This window comes from Bos indicus, chromosome 7 (assembly GCF_029378745.1).
Source record: "Bos indicus isolate NIAB-ARS_2022 breed Sahiwal x Tharparkar chromosome 7, NIAB-ARS_B.indTharparkar_mat_pri_1.0, whole genome shotgun sequence".
NCBI classification, from domain to species: domain Eukaryota; kingdom Metazoa; phylum Chordata; class Mammalia; order Artiodactyla; family Bovidae; genus Bos; species Bos indicus.
In genome coordinates this window covers 48,450,071-48,471,971 of record NC_091766.1, presented here as the reverse complement: position 1 = coordinate 48,471,971, position 21,901 = coordinate 48,450,071, and the positions used below count along the sequence as shown (strand labels likewise).

General features: G+C 43.5%; 1 protein-coding gene across 2 annotated transcripts in view; it reads left to right on the top strand.

The window, feature by feature from the left end:
- SPOCK1 (SPARC (osteonectin), cwcv and kazal like domains proteoglycan 1) overlaps positions 1 to 21,901 on the top strand; it is a 584,015-nt gene that overhangs the window by 172,046 nt on the left and 390,068 nt on the right. Inside the window, exon 3 of one of the 2 annotated variants that reach the window (XM_070793622.1) lies at positions 21,173 to 21,208. The exons of the other annotated variant lie outside the window; for it this stretch is intronic. Within the exon in view, the coding sequence (XP_070649723.1) occupies positions 21,173 to 21,208 (36 nt within the window). The remainder of the gene's footprint in view (positions 1 to 21,172; positions 21,209 to 21,901) is intronic. 2 annotated transcript variants of the gene reach the window in all.

Below are 21,901 nucleotides of genomic sequence, written 5' to 3'. Positions count from 1 at the left end.
TGTTTTCCATGTAACGTGCCACAATGGCTGATCTGCCTCCAGCTCCATTAAAGATGAGTCCCCACTGAGCCTAGCTGGAGGGCCAGGGAAATCTGTCTTGTCCATGGGAGAGAGAGAGAACTTCAAAGGAGGTTCTGACTTAGCCATGACCTGTCCAGACTCTTCAAGACCCTTCTGTAGACTCAGTGAGTTGAGGACACCTGTGGGTGCTGCGCTTCTCGAGCTTGCTGTATGGGGTGGTGTGTGTGCTCAAGAGGACACACTGTGCTGGAGGAGCCAGTGGAGCAGCACTAATGTGGGGAGTGCTGAGCAGGGGCACGGGGGCGCCACTCTCCTACACCCCTCCTCTCTCCCCCTAAGTCCTTTTCTTCATATCGCTTCCCATTTTGTTTTCAAAGCAGCATTTGTTCAGGTTGGACGTTTACTTAAGGTTTAGTTTTAAAACCTGGGCTATTGGATGCTTAATGTCTCAACAGCCCATAAGAAAGCTCCACTGTTAACAAAGGCTTTAGTTGGATTTAGGTGATACTTGGCTTCTGTATTATCCAGGATTCTCCAGAGGAAGAGGACCAGTAGAGTGGAGATAGGTAAATTCCTGCAATAGGCAGTAATAGCTGATCTGACTCAGCTGATTTGAATAGCCTGATGACTGATTAATTCCCATCGAGCCTAGTTTGAGAGCCAGGGGAGTAAATATAAACATAAGAATAAGGGAGCTGAGAGGCTCTCTTATTTTGAAGGCTGAGAAGTCCCATCACCTGCCGTCAGCAAGCTTGGGACCCAGGAGAGCTGACGGTGTAGTTTAGATATGGGTCTGAAGAGCCTGAGAAGCAGGCGAACCAGTGGTGTAATTTCCAGTCCAAAAGCTGGCAGTCTTGAGCTCCGAAGAGAATCAGTTTTTCCATTTAGGTAGTAGGGCAAGAAAAGCCCAGTGGCCCAGCTCAATTAGGCATAAGAAATTTTGTCTTACTCAGCCTTTTGTTCTATTCATATCTTCAGTTGATTAAGTGAAGCCCACTCATGTTAGGGAGGGCAATCTGCTTTACTCAGTCTACTTACTGGAATGTTCATTTCACCCAGAAACACCCCTCACAGACACACTCAGAATTATGTTTGGTCAAATGTCTGCGAACTCCATGGCCCAGTCAAGTTGATACACAGAATTAACCATCCCAGCTTCCAGAGTCTAGCAAGGGTGAAGCCTTCCAGTTGAAAGCCGTTCATGACTTGATAGATCATTTTCAAGTCCCCAAAGACTTTGACCTAGCAGAACTATTGTTCAAACATCACATGGGCTATGAAGATGAGATAGTTTAGAGGTAGTGATGCAGAAGGCTTGGGTTGGTTGGTGGTGTAGCTCTGAACCACTGCGTGACTGGTGGGTCTCCTAGCTGCTCTAAGCTTCACTTGTCTGAGCTGGAAAGTGAATGATAATAGCATGTGCTCTTTAGTGTTATTCTGAAGAGTAAATAAACACAGCATGAAAACATGTAGCATCACACTGTGGCCCGTAGCGTGCTGCTATCCTTGTCACTGTCTTCTGTGCTGAGGATGAAGGGGGTCTGTATTATGAAGTCAGCACTGTGTGCCTGGTCCCATTCTCAGTGCTATCCCTGCCAGGACTCCCCCGTGGCCTGTCTGCTTGGAAACTGGGTTTGGGTCTTAGTATCTGATCTCTTCCCTGTAGACCGCATGGGTTATTTTTTTCTTTTCTGGAATTTTCCTTTTATCGTTTAAACAAAAGGTTTATTTTGGGGGGGGTGAGGTCAGTCATCCTTTGGATGGCCTTGGCCAACTGTCACTGTCCCCAGGCCCATCTTCATGTTGCTGGCCCTCTGTCCAGAGTGCTGAGGAGGTGGGGGAGGGCTTGGAGGCAAGGGCCCTGAAGGGGGCATGGCCGAGGGATCAAGGTCCCTGACCCAGGGACCCCAGCATGTTTGGCCATCCAGCTGGGCAAGATACACAGGTTCTGTAAAATCTCAAGGTTGTCCTTCAGGAAGGTTCCTGGCTCATGTTCTCTGGTCAGTCCAATCATGTTCCATGGTTGGTCCCCCACTAACCAGAAAGAGATTCAGTTGCCAACTGGGTGTTAGCACAGAAGGCTATGATGCGCTGCTGCCCTGAAACGGTCTCACAGGTGGGCACGGACAGTGGACGGCTCATTCCAAGGGGTGATCTTAAGGATCTGAGGGGTCTCTGCAGGAATGATACATTCATGGTCTTCTTTCTTGCTAGGACATTTTCCTCCTGTTTCTTTTGCTTGAGAATCTGGATGATTTCCCAAGTTATAAAGACTCACTCTAGAAAAAGCAAGTGGATATTCCTTTAGAGCAGTTCATCAAGCTGGCAACACTACACGTGGGTGGCGGGACTTGTACACTGATATACTAGTTCATTTTCTTCACAGCAACTCTGGCAATTATGTATTTTTATTATTCCCCACCCGATACATGAGGACTCTGAGGCACAGATTGGTTATTTGCTTTGCCCAAGCTTCCGCAGCTTGAATATAAAATTGAGGGTTTTACATTTAAGGACTGTACTGGGCGATCGGGTTAGGAAGCCCTGGGGCCCTGTACGGAGGTCTGTGGAAGGCTGGGCATCTGTATGGCTTTCCTTTTCGTTGGTAAGAACCAAGTTCTCAACCACTGGTGTCTTTATCGTCCTGATGGCAAAATGAATGTGGTTGTATTGGCTTTTGCCAGTGTCACAGGGATATTTAAGACTTCATTATGTTATATTTAATAATTATTTTAAAATTTATTCTTATAGATTAAGATTATGAAAATATACTGATATTATTTTCATGTCAGAATAATACCTCTGAGTTATCAAAAACTTAGTTACATGTATTGGCTGTTATCAGTCTGCATTATTGGGGCACACCACACAATAATAATTGCACCTGACAGTTAACTCAGCACTTACTATGGGGCGGGCAGCTTATTAGCTTATGGGATCTTGAACCCTGTTCCCATTTTACCATTGGGAACTCAGTCTGCCTCAAGATTTTGTGATCCATCCCTCCCACAACAGAAAGCAAAATGCTTGGGCTCTAAGCAAAGTTCTATTTAAGTCAGTGATGAATACAAATGATTATTTTTCAGAATTTAGGTGAAGTATATTTAGAGTGAGACTCTTTTAGACAATGTCTCATCCTAAACAATGAGGCTTAATGAAATATGTGTTAAAATGCCCCCCTCATTGGAGGATAAATAAATGCTCCCCTCAAGATAAAGTACTTGGTTGATTTTTACAATGGGCATAAACACAGTGGAATGATAGACCACATGGATTCAGGTAATGTCTAGATTAAAATTCTGAGCAGTCAAAGAGCATCTTTTGCAAAAGGTTGGATCTCCTGATAAGCTCCAAATTATATTCCCATCTTATTTAAGAATATGTGTTGGCAGGTTTAACAAGATCTTGGCACATTCTAATTTGAGATTTATTACAAGATGTGTGCATTCTTAATAGGGACTTAATTATTCATATCCACATCTTCCTGACAGTAACTTACTTCAGCTGTAGATAAATTCCTGGTGCATTGGGAAATACTGGCTTCTACTGTTGAAAAAAATCTAGTGAAAGGAAGATTAAATCCATATGCAAGAAATTACCCAGGATAATCAGCTCCAGTCAGGCGGGAGCTCTGAGTGAATAGGTTCCCATGACCTTTGTATATGCCCCCTGGTACTACCTAGAGGGCTCTTCTGTACCCCTGGCTGGAAGGCCCAGTGTCACAGAGAGTCCAGGCTCTGGAGCCAGGATTATTAGAAGTCAGTTCCAGTTATGTCCTAAGGTTTGAGTGCCCTTGGCCTGATTTCCCAAAGTCTCAAGTCCTCAGCTCTTTTGCATGCAAAAGAGGGTACCTTATGCTTTTCTTTTGAATGGTTGATCTGAATCAAAACACCTGTTAATTGAGGTGCAAAGTGCGTGGTCTGGAAAGTACCAGATGGAAACTGCCTTCCTTTCCCATTCTCCCCTCCCATCATCCACTCCTCTGATTCCATCTAGCCAAAGCTCCAGTTGTCATTGTTTTCTATAGAATACAAAAGTAATATGGTTAAATGAGATACTTGTGAAAATGTGGGGAAAGAGGCACTCCCGGACGCTGCTGGTGTGTGTGAGTTGGTGCAGCCCTTTTAGAGGTCAACTTGTTGATACCCATCAGAATAAAAGGCCTCAGAGCCTTGGCATTTCCTGTTTCCTCTGTCTGCGGCACTTTACTCACAATTGCCTGCATGACTGGCTCACTCTTTATTTGAGGCCTTGGCTCTGGCATGACTTTCTCGGAGAGGTGGTACCCTACTGTCCCATGTAGACCAGCACCACTCATCACTCTATAGATTATTGTCCCCTTCTGGTTTCCTCCAGAGCCCTTAACTGTCTGTGACATTGTTACACCATCTCCAAAGGAACTCACAAAGGTGAGTCCCAAGAAGGCAGGGTCTTTGATTTGTTCCATGCTGTGTATCCAGCACTGACAGCAATGATGCATCTGGCACAACGTGGGCACTTGATGAATAACTGTTGAATAATATAACCACAAGTTATTGCCTTGAAGTTCTGTTTGGGTAAGCATTCCATAGAGCTGGGTATTACCTTGGGAACCACATACGAACTGTTACTTTGAGCAAAGACAGGTGCTGAGTAGTCTCTGTACATGAGGTCTGACTCCCTTGACAGGGAGTGGATGGACTACATTGTCCTGGTCTCAAGGAACTAAGGGCAGTGAACTCAGTGCCCAGAAAGGGTGTGGATTGTCACTGATAGGTGAAATTTCCCTGGCTTGGAAAGGTATGTCATGCAAGAGAGGGCTTAGCTGTTCTTATGTACCAGTGACATATATTGAGAGAGAATGCCACAACCAATTGATAGTGTTTTTAATCAGGAAAATTTATTTTGTTTATTTAAAATTACACAAGTCATCACCATTTTTCTTTTAGAAGATTCTAATATTACAAGTCTAAAATTATCTGGACCATCTCTAATCTTCAGTTGCTCCCTGTCCCCCATTTCCTCTTGGAATATCAGTGTTATTATTAGCTTGCCATCTCTGTTTCTAGGTATACGTTTGTGGGTTTACATATGTGTATATGAAACTGAAGGTCTGCAAGTGGATTGGTAAATGCTTAGCTTCCTAGATGACATTGACCCTTCATTTTTCTTTGGGGATTGTGCCATCAACTTTTCTGTATGGCTTAGTGATGATAGCATTTTGCTCTTGTTCCTTTGGAAGCTAAATTTAGGATGGAGAAAACTGCTTGTGAGATTGTTTGGGGTTCAGATTCTTGTGAGACTTTAGGCTTAGACAGGAATTATTATTTTTATTTTTTTTATTGTGCTGAAAGTATATAACTTGAAATCTACCTTATAAATTTTTTAGTATGCAGTGCAGTTTTACCTGTATGTGTGTTGTTGTACAGCCGAGCTCTAGAATGTTTTTATCTTCCATGAACATTGAACAGCAACTCCAATTTATCGCTTCCTCCAAACCCTGGCAACTGTGCTAATTCACATTTCTAAGGTTTGACTGTTTTAGATACCTGCTAAGTGGAATAAAGGAGTATTTGTCCTTCTGTAACTGACTTATCTCACTATGCATAATGTCATTAAGGTTCATCTCACTAGAGATGGTCATTTGACTTTTGTCCTTCATTCTGTCAGTCACATTGATTGGTTTTCATTTGTTGAACCATTCTTGCATCTAAGGGATAAATCTCACTGTATATGATCCTTCGAGTGTGCTGTTAAATTCAGGTTGCTAGTATTTTGTTTAGGATGTTTGTATCAATATACATCAGGAACATTGGCCTATAGTTTTATTTTCTTGTATTGTCTTTGTGTGACATTGATATAGGGTAAAGCTGGCCTCATAAAATAAGTTTGGAAGTGTTCCTATTCAATATTTTGGAAGAGACTGAGAAGGCTTGGTGTTGATTCTTTTTTAAATGTTTAGCATTCTCTTTTGAAACCATCTGGTTCTGAGGCTCTCTTTTGGGGTAGGTTTTTAATTACTGGTTCAATCTTCCTATTCAGTATAGGTCTTTCAGATTTTCTATTTCTATGTGATTCAGTCTTGCTAGGTTGTCTGTTTCTAAGCATTTTTCTATTTCATCTAAGTGGCTTATAAGTAGTCACAGTACTCTCTTCCTATCCATTTTATTTCTATAAAATTAGTGCTAATGTTTCCTACCTTTATTTCTGGTTTTAGTGATTGAGTTTTTGTTGTTGTTGTTGTTGTTCTAGCTTATGGCTCATCAGGGTTGTTTACCTTTTCAAAAAACCAGCTCTTAGTTTCATTGATTTTTAACAAATTGTTTTCCTCGATGCTGGGAGGGATTGGGGCAGGAGGAGAAGGGGACGGCAGAGGATGAGATGGCTGGATGGCATCACTGACTCGATGGACGTGAGTCTCAGTGAACTCCGGGAGTTGGTGATGGACAGGGAGGCCTGGCGTGCTGCGATTCATGGGGTCGCAAAGAGTCGGACACGACTGAGCGACTGATCTGATCTGATCTGATTTTGTCTATTTATGCTCTAATACTGATTTCCTTCCTTCAACTAACTTTGAGCTTAGTGTTTTCCTTGTTCCTGGTGGTATAATGTTCAGTTGTTTATTTGAGCTCTTTATTCTTTTATTTTTATTTTATTTTATTTTATTTTTTTACTTTACAATATTGTATTGGTTTTGCCATACATCAACATGAATCTGCCACGGGTGTACACGTGTTCCCAATCCTGAACCCCCCTCCCACCTCCCTCCCTACACCATCCCTCTGGGTCTTCCCAGTGTACCAGCCCCAAGCTTCCTGTATCCTGCATCGAACCTGGACTGGCGATTCGTTTCTTATATGATATTATACATGTTTCAATGCCATTCTCCCAAATCATCCCCCACCTGCCTCTCCCACAGAGTCCAAAAGACTGTTCTATACATCTGTGTCTCTTTTGCTGTCTCGCATACAGGGCCATCGTTACCATCTTTCTAAATTCCATATATATGTGTTAGTATACTGTATTGGTGTTTTTTTTTCTGGCAGATGAATGGATAAGAAAACTGTGGTACATATACACAATGGAATATTACTCAGTCATTAAAAAGAATACATTTGAATCAGTTCTAATGAGGTGGATGAAACTGGAGCCGATTATACAGAGCTCTTTATTCTTTTAAAATGTTGGCATTTGCTGCTATAAGCTTTGCTCTTAGTATTACTTTTTTTATACCCCATACATTTTTGTATGCACTTTTTGGATCTCAAAGTATTTTCTGATTTCCCTTTTGATTTCTTTGACCCAGTGTTGGTGTCATGTAATTTCCACATATTTTAAAATTTCTCCATTTTCTTTCTACTCTTGACTTCTAATTTAATTCCATTGTGATCAAAAAAGATATTTGATATGATTTCAAACTTCTTAAATTTGTTGACTTGTTTTATGACCTACCATGTGATCTATCCTTGAGAATATTTCATCTACCCCTGAGAAGAATGTGTATTCTGTTCTTGTTGGGTAGAATGTTCTATATGTGTCTATTACGTTAATTTGGTCTTTAGTGTTGCTCTGCTCTTCCATTTCCTTATTGATCTTCATTCTGGATGATTTACCCATTATTGAAAGTGACGTATTGACATATCTTCCTATTACCATGTTGTTACCTTTTCCTTCACTTCTGTCAGTGTTTGCTTCATACATTTGATTGCTCTGATGTTGGATGCATATACAGTCATCCCTCGGTATCCATGCACTCCTGCATATTCCAAAATCAATGGATGCTCAAGACCCTTAAATAAAATGACAGTACAATGAATACAGTCCGCTGTTCATATCTACAGGTTTCACATCTGCAGATGGAACCAATTGTGGGTGGAAATTTCAATCCATGGTTGGGTTGGTTGAATCCATGGTTGGGTTGGTTGAATCCATGGTTGGGTTGGTTGAATCCATGGATGCAAGCAAGGAGGGCCCACTATATGTTTATTGAAAAAAATCCCTGTATAAGTGGACCCATGTGGTTCAAACCTGTTCTTCAACAGTCAACTGTATATTTATAATTATTATATCTTCCTGGTGAATTGACCTTTTTATCATCATGTAATGTCTTTGTCTCTTGTGACAATTTTTATCTTAATGTCTATTTTGTATGATATAATTATGATAGTCCCTGCTCTCTTTTGGTTGCTATTTGTGTAGAATATATTTTTCCATCCTTTTGCCTTTGGTCTATGTATGTCCTTAAATCTTGAGTGAGTCTGTTTTAGAGAGCATGCTGCTGCTGCTAAGTCACTTCAGTCGTGTCCAACTCTGTATGACCCCATAGATGGCAGCCCACCCGGCTCCCCCGTGCCTGGGATTCTCCAGGCAAGAACACTGGAGTGGGTTGCCATTTCCTTCTCCAATGCATGAAAATAAAAAGTGAAAGTGAAGTCGCTCAGTTGTGTCCGACTCTTCGCGACCCCATGGATTGCAGCCTACCAGGCTCTTCTGTCCATGGGATTTTCCAGGCAAGAGTACTGGAGTGGGGTGCCATTATCTTCTCTGAGACAGCATGCAGTTGGATTTAAAAAAAAATCCATTTAGAGACTCTTTTGATCAGTGAGTAATTACTCAGAGTGTAGGGCTTAATATTGTCACTTAAAAATTGTTATATTTCTTTCTTGTAGCTTCTTCATCCTTATTTCCCTGTTTTTCCCTCACTGTATCCCATTTTTTGTGTGTTTTTTTTTTTTTAATTGGTAGTGATAGTCTTTGATTCCCTTCTCAGATAATCTCTGTGATTATCATGAGACTTAAATAAAACATAGTTGTAACAATATGTTTTGAGCTAATATCTTCAATTACATATAAAAACTGCCCTTTTACTTCTCCCCCCATGCATTTTGTATTATTGATTTTACAAATTATATCTTTTTTTTTTTTTCATCCACTAATTTTAGTCCTTTTTGTTCTTTTGTCTTTTAATTGCTTTACCAGAATTAAAGACGATTTATGCAGCACCATTACATATTATAATATTCTATATTTCTGTATATATTTACTCTTGCCGATGAGCTTTATACTTTGATATGCTTTCTTCTTGCTATATAGCATCCTTTCATTTCAACTCAAAGGACTCCTTTTAGCATTTGTTGTTGCACAGGTCTAGTGGTGATAAACTCTACTAAGCTTTTGTCTCAGAAAGTCTTTATTTCTCCTTCATTTTTTGAAGGACAGTTTTGCTTGATATGATATTTTTGGTTGGCAGTTTTATTCTTTCAGCTTATGAAATATGTCATCCAACTTCCTTCTTCCCTGTAAGATTTCTATTGATAAATCTACTGATAGTCTCTCAGGAGTTCCTTTGTACCTCGTGAGTCACTTTTTTCTTGACACTTTCAAGCTTTTTTTTTTTTTAATTTTACTTTTTGACAATTTTATTATAATATATCTCATTGTGGATTCCTTTGAATACATCTTTCTGGGATCTATGGACTTCTTGAATCTGAAGTCCATCAGTTCAGTTCAGTCGCTCAGTCGTGTCCAACTCTTTGTGACCCCATGAATTGCAGCATGCCAGGGCTCCCTATCCATCATCAATTCCTGGAGTTCACCCAAACTCATGTGCATTGAGTCAGTTATGCCATCCAGCCATCTTATCCTCTGTCATCCCCTTCTCCTCCTGCCCCCAATCCCTCCCAGCATCAGGGTCTTTTCCAATGAGTCAACTCTTTGCATTAGGTGGCCAAAGTATTGGAGTTTCAGCTTTAGCATCAGTCCTTCCAATGAACACCCAGGACTGATCTCCTTCAGAATGGACTGGTTGGATCTCCTTGCAGTCCAAGGGACTCTCAAGAGTCTTCTCCAACACCACAGTTCAAAAGCATCAATTCTTTGGCGCTCACCTTTCTTCACAGTCCAACTCTCACATCCATACATGACCACTGGAAAAACCATAGCCTTGACTAGACGGACCTTTGTTGGCAAAGTAATGTCTCTGCTTTTGAATATGCAGCTGCTATTTCTTCAAATAATGCTTTCTGCTTTTTCTCTTTTGGGAATCCTACAGTGTGTTTATTAATCTTCTTCTAGGTATCCCATCACTCCTTCAGCCTTTCTTTACTCTTTCTAATTTCTTTTTTAACTTGTTCCTCTAACTGGGTAATTTCAAATGACATCTCTTTAAGTTCCTGGAGTTTTCTTTTGCTTGATCAAATCTATTGTTGAACTTTTCAGTTCATTTATTTGGTCGTTCACCTCCAGATTTTTGACTTGGCTTTTCTTACAATTATCTGTCTCTTGTTGATAATCTCATTTTGTTTATGAACCATTTTCCTGAGCTTGTTAAAAATGGCTGACATGGTTGCAATGAAATGAATTTTATTACCTCGTTTAATGCATTTGTTTTGGTCTTTGAGCTTGCCAAGGGTACTACAAGTTTCTGATTGATTTATGGAGTTATTATAAAGGTTTTTTGGACCATATACTGTTCTTTATGATGGTTATATTGAATTCTTTTTTAGGTAATTCAAATTCATATATCTCTGTTATTTGAGGCTTGGTTTCTGGAGATTTATTTTCGTCCTTTGATTGGGCCATGTTTCCTTGTTTCTTCATGTGACTTGTAGCTATGTGTTGGGATGTGTGCATTTGGAAAAGAAAGTCATTTCTTTCAACCTTTACAGATTTGCATCATACAGGGAAAGAACTTCATCAGTCAGCCAGGCTAGAGATTTGGGGAGCCTCTCAAAACTTTTTTGGAAATGTGTAATCTCTGGGCTTGTACATGTGTTTTTCCAGTGAGAGAGGTTTGCCTGTTTCTTTTTCAGGACTTTCTTGTCTCTTGATCCCTCTGGTGTCTGTCCATGGCACTGCAGATTGTTTGGCACTGCTAAAAGTCACTGAGTTCTGGTTTGTTCTTTGTGGCCCCCAAGTACTCAAAGTTTGCCATCTGTCAGTGCTCTGAGTCACCTGAGACATAAACCAGTTCCTCAGGCAGCCCTCCACAAAGCTAGAATGTTTGATGCAGGGAGGAACCACAGGCTGGGCACCTTCTCCTAGATGCAGAGAGCTGTGCCAGTTTCTTTCTGCAGTATTACAGGTTCTCTGGTGTTGCCACAGCTGCTGAACTCTTTTTTGTTCTCTGCTGCCCCCAGGCATCCAAGGGTATTCTGGTTCCTCATCAGTGCTCTGCATCTGGTGAGACAGAACCACTTCCGTGGGCAGCCCCCTGAAAAGTCAGAGCACTGATGGATGTTCCACTGTTCTCTCTCCCTTCCAAGGGAAAAGCTGCAAGTAGGGATTTTCCTCCCATTGGTGAGTAGTGCCAAGTTGAGGGAGGGACTGACATGGTTGCAATGAAATTAATTTTACCACCTCGTTTAAGGCATTTGTTTTGGGCCTTGAGCTTGCCAAGGGTACTATAACTTTCTGATTGATTCATGGAGTTATTATAAAGGCTTTTTGGACCATATATTGTTCTTAAGTTGGATTTTCTGCTGGGGAATGAAGCCTGGGACTTTCTGTTTTGCCATCTTGCTGATGTCACTTGAACACAAAGTATTGTTTTATGACATTTGCTGAAATTGTAATGCTACATTACTCAACTGGTGTCATAGCTAGTTTTATAATTGATGTCTTCCAAGAAACCATTTTATAAGTATTAAAAAGACTTTCTCTTCAAGGGATGTCAATCTATTACTTATAATGAGCAATAAACATATCGGAAAATGTGTTGGATGAAAGAAAGTGGTAATAAATGGCTTTAAATTAATAGGTATTTCATCCAGCACTAGGCATGGAGTATTGCTTGCAAATCAATTAAAGGCCAAAGGAGAGCTGAATCATTGAACTCTCTCTGGGTTTTTGCTCACAGAGGTTTTCCTCCAAATGTAGTTTATCTGGGAAATCATGAGTTCTCAGGTCTCCAGGGAGAGGCAGCTTAAAATTCAGCTGGGTGGTTTCATGATGTCTCAAACAGGCTCCATAACCTTCATGATATACAACCTTGGAATTTGTGTGCACCTCGTCTTTTCTCTGAGGCAGAGATTCAACATATTTGAACTGCTGAGGTGGAGAAAGTGACTTATTAATGTTTCTTAGCCTACGACTGTGTCTGTTGGCAAATGTTAGGGGCAGAAATGTGACTTGCGTGCCCTAGGTAAAATGGTGTTCATGAGCCCTCCTTTGTGACTGAGCAAGTGTGTAAGTGAAGTTTTATTTCCTGCAGAGAAGCAGGTGAATCAGTCAGCACATCAACATCACTGGTGTCTCTGCCCTGGGTGGCATGCCTTGGGGTTAGGAAGAAATTCTGTCACAATCAGGCGAAATATCCAAAACAAGCCTGCTCTGTGATTTCCCATGAATGCTCTTGTTTTCTGAGTCCTAGCTTTCCCCCTGTGAGCCCTACTTATGACAGAGGGAAGATTCACCAATGGGCAATGCTTGTTTCCTCTTTAATTTCCCTTTTTGTCAGGGGGAGCTTTTCTTAGTGACATCCTGAATCTGTTTCTTTTCCCAGTTCAGGTCCACTTGACCATCTAAACAATTATCTGGTTCATCACTCAGAAGAAACCTAGTTATAGGGAGAATCACCTTGAGCCCTCTTCCCTCTTCTTAAGACACTGAGAGCAGTTCCTTGGGGAGAGAAATGAGTGTCATGATGATCAGGTGGTCCTTTACTCCTGCTGCCTGGAAATAAGAATTCTGCTTGCATTCTAGACAATAGAGTGATAAATTTTTTAAAAATATAATTTAAAGACAGCTCTTTCTTTCTTCTCAGGTAGTTGACAGCTCACAATTTAAATGAGCTAGGTTTATGGATGGCTGCAGAAATCCTCCTCACTCAAACCCATATCTATCCATCAGGTACCATGCATCACTTTACTGGGGAGGCAGCAAGGGGACAGCTCATCAGGATTGCCCCAGTGGAATGTTATGATAGAAAAAGAGAGGAATAGATTACATATTTATGTGGTCTTTGAAAATGCAGTGGGACAGGAAGATTGCTTGTAACGTCTGCAGTTACATTAAGTGCCTATTAACCTTCACTGGTTGCGAATGTCTGGCGAATACGTTTGTGCCTGTGTGTGTTGTGTGGCTTGAAAAATTAATGAGACTCTTCAAATAATCAAATTAGAAGTATTTGTTACCCTCAGTTCTGGTGAGCTATCAAAACAGAACTGTGTACAACTCAAAAATAAAGTGTCTGCCAAGAGAAAGAAAAATATAAATTGCTGGGTGGGATGGGGTAGGAAATTATACTGTACAGATCTTGGAAGCTGGCTTCATTTGATGGAGTAAAAAAAGAGAAAATATGCCTATTGTAACTCGGTTTCGTTTGCGGATCATGGTTGGTAAATTACCTCTTTTGTCATAAATGCATCACACTGCTGGAAGGAGGTGCCCTTTGTAGTAATGTTTTATCTTTGTGGGTGTCACACTTTTCCCCAGCCCACTGACTCATCAGGTTGGTTTGCTAGATAAAGATACGGTACGTGCTGAACCAAACCTTCACTTCTTGAATGAAACAGGATGTTTTGAAGTTGCTCTTTGGATAAAGACAGTTTGAACTGGTTGCTTTTTGTTCAGTCACACCAGTAAACGCTTTAATTTTGTAAACAGTCCCACCTGACTTTCATAAATCGCCCTCCATTCATTTTTGAAACTTACTCATTCCTGATGAGCTGAAAGCCATGTTGTCCCTAGGATTCTGCACTGCATAGGAGCAGTAGCCCTATAAGTCATCGATGAATCCTTGGAGTCCCTGAAGGTTGGAGACCATGAGTTCTCTCTGCCCTCATTTTGTGGCCATGAGATGGGAGGGAGGAGGAGGTACTGGATTCTAGCAATTTCACTGTAGGACCAGCAATAGAGGCCCTTTCTGCTTTGATTTTAACTTTTTTTTTTTTTTTTTTTTTTTTACAAAGCCTAAAAATTTATCTGGCTGTCGTGGAAGCTGGAGAGGAGACAAGAGGTATAGATTGGTGAGTGGGACTGTCTGTAGGAGCTCAGTATTCAACTCTGCTGGCAGAGCTGCCCCTCTGCCTCAGCCACACAGCCCAGGGAGGAGCAGGTGTGTTGTGCCCAGAGCCCTCAGAAGACAGGTGGGCTGCTTGTTCTGCCCAACTCAGTGACCATTCAAAGCCCTTATCAGTGTGGAAAAAAACATAATCCTCAGAAGGATGCAGAGTGTCCCCCGTCTTCTGTGACAAGGCACTGCTGGGGCTCTGGCCCTTTCATGGATCTTCTCCAAAGGCAGGTGGGTTTGCTCTCTAGTGGGACACAGCAGGCCCACACTCAGCCCAGAAACCGTGTTATTCTAATAGTGAAATGAGAAAAACGACATGTGGTGAGTTCGGCTAATTGATCTGCGGAGTTCTGGTTTCCTGCAATTTAAGACTCCATCCGGAGCATGAATGAAATATGCAGAGGGCAGAGGAGCTAGAGATGAAGCCTGCAGGGAAAAAAGTCTTTAGAATGGGGCTCAGCGTGTACAGTTCTGAGCTCCAGGAATTTGAAAGCAGCGGCAGCTATTCGTGCCTCTGTGGCTGTGGCCAGGTTGTTAGGGGTGAGCTGTGTGAACCCTGGGTCCTGGCTGCGACTGGGAGTCCGCAGAGAGGGGAGTAAGCCTGGGGGCTCCTGGCTTTGCAGGGCTGAAGCTTCACTGTCTGATTTTTTGGAATCTTAATACCAAGCATCAGGAGATGTTCTCATGACATAGCTGAGAGAAGGGACAACTCCAAGTGCTTAGGCATGAAAAACAGGTTGTTTTTTTTTGAAAAGAAGAGGATTAGCTCAAGCTTGCTGGGCCCCCAGCGACTCCAGTCTCACCTCTCAGAGCGTGCCCTGCTTTCCAGCCGCCTCCACATCACCCGGGGGGCTTATTAGAAATACAGACTGACTCTAGGCTCTAGCCCTACTGAATTAAAATCTGCATTTTAAGCAGCTCCCCCGGAGATCTAAAGACCCCGTAAAGTCTGACAGGCACTAAGGGAAGGGCAAGCCATTGCCCTCTGGCAGCAAATTTTTATGGAAACCCAGCCTCGCCTCGGTACTAGTTCTGGATGCAGTGAGAGGAGGCAGACTGGTGCCTGGTCTTCGGGAGTTTACTGTCTAGAAGGAGGTGGCAAATAATCAAAAGGAGATAAACTGTTCTCATGGGTGTGTTCTGGGAGTCTCAAGCCTTCAAGGCAACAGCAGGGGGGCCACCCTGTGTGCTCTGGTGGCAGGTGTCCTGGTGTGGAGGACTTCTTTCCCTCTGGTGTAGAGCAGAGGGACCCCAGGAAGGGCTAAGCCCCTCCCAACTTCTGATTTCGTATGTACAAAATGCAGGGGAAAAGCAGTGTCAGCATCACAGGCTAAGATCACTCAGTAAGAGTTTGTTGACTAGCTACGATGTACTGAAACCTCACTTGGTGTAGAGTTGAAGACAGATCACAGCTCACAGCTTCAGGGGGTTGGCCTCTGGAGTGAAGAGGGAATTACTGTCCTGTGGAAACTGAACTGGGCAGGGCCCCTGAGGACTGACATAGAATTCTGTCTGGGAGCATCCTGGAAGGCCTCCTAGTGGAGACAGATGGATTTTTAGTTGAGACGATTCAACTATTCATGGGCCTAGCTCCAGCTCCAGCTTCTGAGAGTCTTTGCTTCTCTCAGAGCTGTGGACGGTCATTGCTGAGCTCTTGCAGGGGGAAGTTGGGCCTGATGCAGTTGCCAGGGGTGAGCAGACAGAGGAGGGATCTGATTTGAGAGAAGCTTCAGGATTTCTTGTGTGGTTGGGTTTGGTGCCTGACAGCAACATACCCAAATGTTCCTGAAGGCAACTCATCTTTGCTGGGTGTTGAGACCAGGCCAGTGCATGTGGATGGACAGATGACTTTCAGAGATGCTGACCTCACTCAGGCTATTTCAAGTGTGAGACAGGCTGGGGTTCTCCTGGGAGCCTTGTTTGTGGAGTGCCTGCTTGGTGCTGTGCTCAGGAGGAGATGGGGTTAGGGGAGTAAAGAGGGAAAACATTAACTGTGACAGGATCTGTATGTATTTTTAAATAAAGTGAAAGTGGCTTAGTCGTGTCCAACTCTTTGTGACCTCAGGGACTATACAGTCCATGGAATTCTCCAGGCCAGAAGACTGGAATGGGTAGCCTTTCCCTTCTCCAGGGGATTTTCCCAGTCCAGGGATCAAACTCAGGTCTCCCACATTGCAGGTGGATTCTTATCCAGCTGAGCCACAAAGGAAGCCCAAGACTATTGGAGTGGGTAGCCTATCCCTTCTCCAGCAGATCTTCCTGATCCAGGAATTGAATCGGGGGTCTCCTGAATTGCAGGTGGATTCTTACCAACTGAGCTACAAGGGAAGCCTAAAAAATAAATAATCAAAGGCTTTTAAGTAAAGCCAGGGTATAAATCAATAGCCAAGGATTCCACCTGGGGAGAAACAATGGACATGTGACAAATTTGAATGCTAACTATCTTTCATAGAGAATGGGGTGTGCTCTCTGTACCTTTTGTGTGGTATTCCTAATGAATTTTTTAAAATCCCCAGAGCAGCTTTGATTATCTTCAATGTACAGGTGAGGACAGTGAGGCTCAGAAAGAATGTGAGGGGCCAAGTTGGGATATGAACACAGCTTTGTCCCATGGAAGGTTCTGTCTTCTTCCTGGTGTATCACATGTCAGTTTTCAATCAAGCCCAGAGAAGCTGGTTGGAGTTACTCTAGTGCAAAGATGGGAGTGTTGGTGAGGCTAGATTTTGGAGCTCTTTGAACTGGGGAAGTTAGGAATTTCCCAATGTTATATGAGGGAATGATGCTTCCTTGTCCTTTATTTACCAGTGAGCAGTGATGGGAGTGGGTGCCTCGCTAAGTGAAGTAAGCCCAGTAGGGGAATGAGGTGGGTGCTGCTTGTTAGGAGCAGAGAGGCCCTTCCAGGCCTCCTGATGGTAGGCTTAGGATCAAAAGAATCAAGCCCCAGGGTGGAGAAGCCTGAGGGGTAGGGCTCCGAGCCTGAAGCCAGACCAAACTGAGAAGATGTGGGGACCAGGAGTCCCCGCTGAGAGAGAGGCTGGGTGTCTGCAGTTGGGGGGTGGGGGGGCAGGATCCATCTGAAAGGACAGGTAGCCAGCTCTGCATCTCCGGTGAGGTGCTTCTGTCAGTTCTCTTGCTGCTCCCTTCCATGGGAAGCATTTCCAAGTGGTGGTGGGTGTCTTTCTCCCTCCACCCCCACATCTCCCCCCGCTGAGTCTTGCAGTAAACAACTCAAGAGAGCAAGGAGAACCGTTCCTTTCCCTGTCTTGCCCAAACATAGCCCCTCAGTGCAGGGAACTGAGGCACCTGTGGGGGCAGCCAGTAGGGCAGAGTGGGCTGCTGGCCAAGGAGTGGACTACAGCTTGGATAGACTCGAACCCTTCTTTCCCAGAGCCTTAGTATGTATGCAGGGCGGCAGTTTGTTCTGGGAGTTCAGAGGAAGAAATGGAGTCAGGTTCCTTTTGAGGGGTTGGAGCTGGGGCCATTGGTGACCATCGCATTGGTTGGGTGGCCCAGACACCCAGCCTTCTCTCCAATTATTCTGGAACCGGTGCTTGCAGCAGGCGAAGCACCGTCTGCAGCAAGATGCGAGGCTGGGCTCTGCCCTTTCTCTCTCCTGCCTCATCCTCCGGCAAAGCCTGCCTCTTGGGTATGGCCACACCTCATCCCTGCTTCCAGCTGGAGGAGGGAGTGTCTTGCAATGCGCTGAGTGGACTTGTTTATTAGGGACTGGTTGATGTGTTACCTCTTCAATTTCAACAAAGCATTATGTTTTATACTTAGTAAAACTCACACATTCCCACTGGGTTCTTAGCAGAGACTCTAATGGTGGGGAGTTTAGGTGCTTTGGGGAACAGATGGAAGGGACACATTTTGGTTCAGGATTCCTAGGCCCCGTAGGGCTTCCCAAGTGGCTCAGATGGTAAAGAATCTGCCTGCAGTGCGGGAGTCCCAGGTTCGATCCCTAAGTAGGGAAGATTCCCTGGAGAAGGAAATGGCTACCCACTCCCGTATTCTTGCCTGGAGAATCCCATGGACTGAGGAGCCTGATGGACTACAATCCTTGGGGTCACAAAGAGTCGGGCACGACTGAGCGACTAACACCTAGGCCCTGCCCTCTGTGACCCCATGTAGCTGGACCATGTTCCCCTGCTGGTCCAGCCTCTCTCTAATCCAGGATGCTTCAGGGGAGGACATTCACCCAGGTCCTCAGGATTGGAACTTAAGCCAGCTGATGGTGGAAACACAGGCCTGGCCCGGCCCAGGAGTCACCATTGTGTGCGTGGCTCCAGTTGTATGGATCGTCTCATAAGTGGGCATTTCCTTTGCAGAGTATTTGCTCCTCAGTGAGGTTCTCCTACCACAGCGGGACCTTCTGTTGGTGGAATATTTATCAGATGGGGATGGTGAAAGAGAGCATGGGGTGGGAGTTTGGAGCTAAGAAAGTGTTTGTTCTCAGATCCTCAAGACTGGAGCCCCAGTGGACCTCTGTGTTGCCTCCTGGCTGCCAGACCAGGGGACTCGCTGGGACGGGTTCAACTTCCCAACCCAAACCACCCTAGGCTCCCGGTAGCTGTGGGCTCCTGTGCTGGCGCTTCTTGGCATGGTCTACATTACAACTTAGTTTCTGAATTTGGATTAGGAAAAAAAATAACAACAATAAACCTTGCACCTTCCACTGGTATGGTGACAAAGGGCCCTGAATGTTGATGCCTTGGTTTTCCCAAGGCAGTCAGCAATTTTCTGCTTTATTCTCAAAGCCTCCTGGAGGAAAGACTCATTGCTTGAAGGATGCTACTCTCATTTGAGTGCTTCTTGGATGAAACTGCGGGGATCTGTGATTCTCTGAGGTCACGAGCCAGGTCAGGGCAGAGCTGAGGCCAAACCTGGTGTCTGGAACCTGCAGTGTTCCTTTTCTCGTCACCTCTCAACTCTGACAGAAGGCCGTCCTGAGCCTGGAGGTGGAACACTCTCAGTGCTGTCTTGCTCTTGGCGATTTAAGGGAGCTGAGTTTGAATATGGAGCCACATCTGAGGGGGTTTCCAGGCAGTTTTTGCAGAGAGATGTGTCTCTGATCCCTTTGAAAAGGAAGTACCCTAAAGAAATGACATATTAATGCAGCTACATGACAAGTGATGAAACAGTTTCCACACTTCCAAATACCTGAGTACCTGCTTCTTCCAGCTTGGATGTAGAAATGGAAGACTAACTTTTGTCAGACAGTAACACCTAATTAATTCAGATGAGCTGATAAATGAGGGCGCACACATACCCTGGGATCCTACATAACTGCTCAGATGATGCAGTATAATACTTAATGACATGGGGAAAAGTTCATGCTTTAGTAAGTATAAAAAGCAGGCTACAAAAGAGTAGGTACAGAATTATCTTATTTTCTTGTAATGTAAAAAAAGTGTAGATGGAAACCGATGTTTCTGTGTTTCTGTCACATCAGGCCTCAGATGTGAATGGTGGCTTTTCCCAGAGTTCACTTTGCAGGTGATGGTTGTTTTTTATCTCTGTATGTTGGTTTTTTTTTTAGTATACATGTGATAGTTCTCAAATAAGGGGGGAAAAAAAGCAATAAAAATAGTGTGTCTATAAAGATTAGGCTTGAGAAAAGAAGGGAGTTGATACTTGGAACTTAAAAGTTTGTTGGACAAATGACTTATATTTACCGATGAAAAAGCTGAGTGTCAGCAAAGGGGGAGTAACCTCATCTGTTCTACAGGCTTGTTGAAATTATCAAATGAGAATATCTCTGAAGAATCTAAGACATTCATATTATTTAATATTTTCCAGGTGCTTTTAATAGATAGGATCAAAAGCCAGTCATTAGCATGGAGCTCAGGAATAGACATCGATTTGGCCTATCTTCTTTTTCCAGCCCCTCCCCAAATAATCTAAGTGTTAGTCACGCAGTCGTGTCTGACTCTTTTGGACCCTGTGGACTGTAGCCCACCAGGGTCCTCTGTCCATGGACTTCTCCAGGCAAGAATTCTGGGATGGGTAGCCATTTCCTTCTCTAGGGGATCTTCCCGACCCTGAGATTGATCCTGGGTCTCTCACAATGCAGGCAGATTCTTTACCATTGGAGCCACCAGGGAAGCCCAAATAATCTAAGGCAGTGTCTAATACATAGTAAGTGCATAGAAAAGAGTCAGCCATCATTTTCTGAAATCAGGGTTTTACCTCTGATTACGGTAAAACCATGATGTTCTGCAGCAAGTGGGAAAAAGAAATGACCTTGAATTTGTGCCTTTGGATTCGTTATGTTTGTTAAACCAACACCAGAAGCTCTATTATGGCCTGAGAGATTAGTATCCACTTTGAAACATATGCTGTTTAAAAGGAAAACAGCAGAAGTTTCTAGACCAGCCTGTAGGAGATTTGTTCTTGAATGAGCAGGGGGCTTGCCCCAAGGCCTGTCCTCTCAAGGAATGCCTCTGGGAACAGAGTGGTCCTTCTGTTATCTTCTGTTGTTCAGTTACTAAGTCTCATCTGATTCTTTGAGACCCATGGATGGCAGTGAGCCAGGCTCCTCTGTCCTTCACTATAACCTGGAGTGTGCTCAAACTCGTGTCCATTGAGTTGGTGGTGCCATCCAACCATCTCGTCCTCTGTTGTCCCCTTCTCCTCCTGCCCTCTGTCTTTCCCAGCATCAGGGTCGTTTCCATTGAGTCAACTCTTCACATCAGGTGGCCAAAGTATTGGAGCTTCAGCATTAGTCCTTTTAATGGATATTCAGAGTTGATTTCCTTTAGGACTGACTGGTTGGATCTCCTTGCGGTCCCTTGTACTAATAAGTGCCAAATTGATTTTAACACCATGTCTTACGTGCATCTGGGGGAGGCAGCCCTTTCTCATGTTCAGCCTCATAGCCTCTCATTTCCTGGTTGCTTTTGCAGTATTTCATGGACATTATTCAGTAGAAAATAGCCAGTAATGTTTGTTAAATTATTAATTCATTAATAAACCCATTAAACTCTTGCTGCTTTGCAGTGATTCATGATGGGGGCTCCTCCTCCACTGGCTCTGTCATTCCCAGGCATGGATTCCCCTGCCATGGAGTGGAGCAGGGTAGGGCTGGGGGAGATGCTGATGAATTGTTGCATGACAGAGCTTTACAGTAGATATTTTGTGCAAATTCTTCTTTTATCACAGGAAGAAAGCTCCACGGAGAAGGCCACCTCATCAAATGTATGTTACTGTTTTGATGATTAATGATTCCCGTGTGTTGATCCACCCTATTTTCTTCAAAACAATTATTTCAACTGTAGTCTCCCCTGGGGAATTGCTTCTTATAGTTAATAAATCAGTCGACAATATAAAATTCTTAAGTGAAAATGACACTGGTGTGATTCCACCTGGGTGCCGTTAAAAAATTATGCCGTGGTATTTATAATTGCAGCGAGGTTGGCTTTTTTCATGAGTTGAAAAAAAAAAAAAAAGACTTAGTGTCAGCCACTTAAATGGAAGGGATGGAGGCTAATATTTGTAGAGCCCTCTTGTGCTAGGAGCTATGAAGCACTTGGTAAACATTTTCTCCTTTAATCCTTATAAGAATTGTTTTAAGGAAGTTAGTATTATCTCCCTGTAGAGAAGTGACACAGAGAGGGTCAGTCACTTGCTTGAGGCACACGGCTACAAGTGGCACACAGCCTGAATTTGAACCAAGGGCCCTGTATCCAGTTAGGTTTTTGTGCCTCTGGGGTTATTGTGCAAAGAGGCAGGCATTTTCATATGAGGGTTCCTTGATGACAAGATGAACGACTTCTCTGTGTACAGGGGACATTGAATAACAGCTGTTTGCAGAGTGCCTGCACTGTGTTGGCCCCATTAGTGACAGCTGGACCTGCGAATGGTAGGGGAGCCCAGTGTCCGACTCCCTAC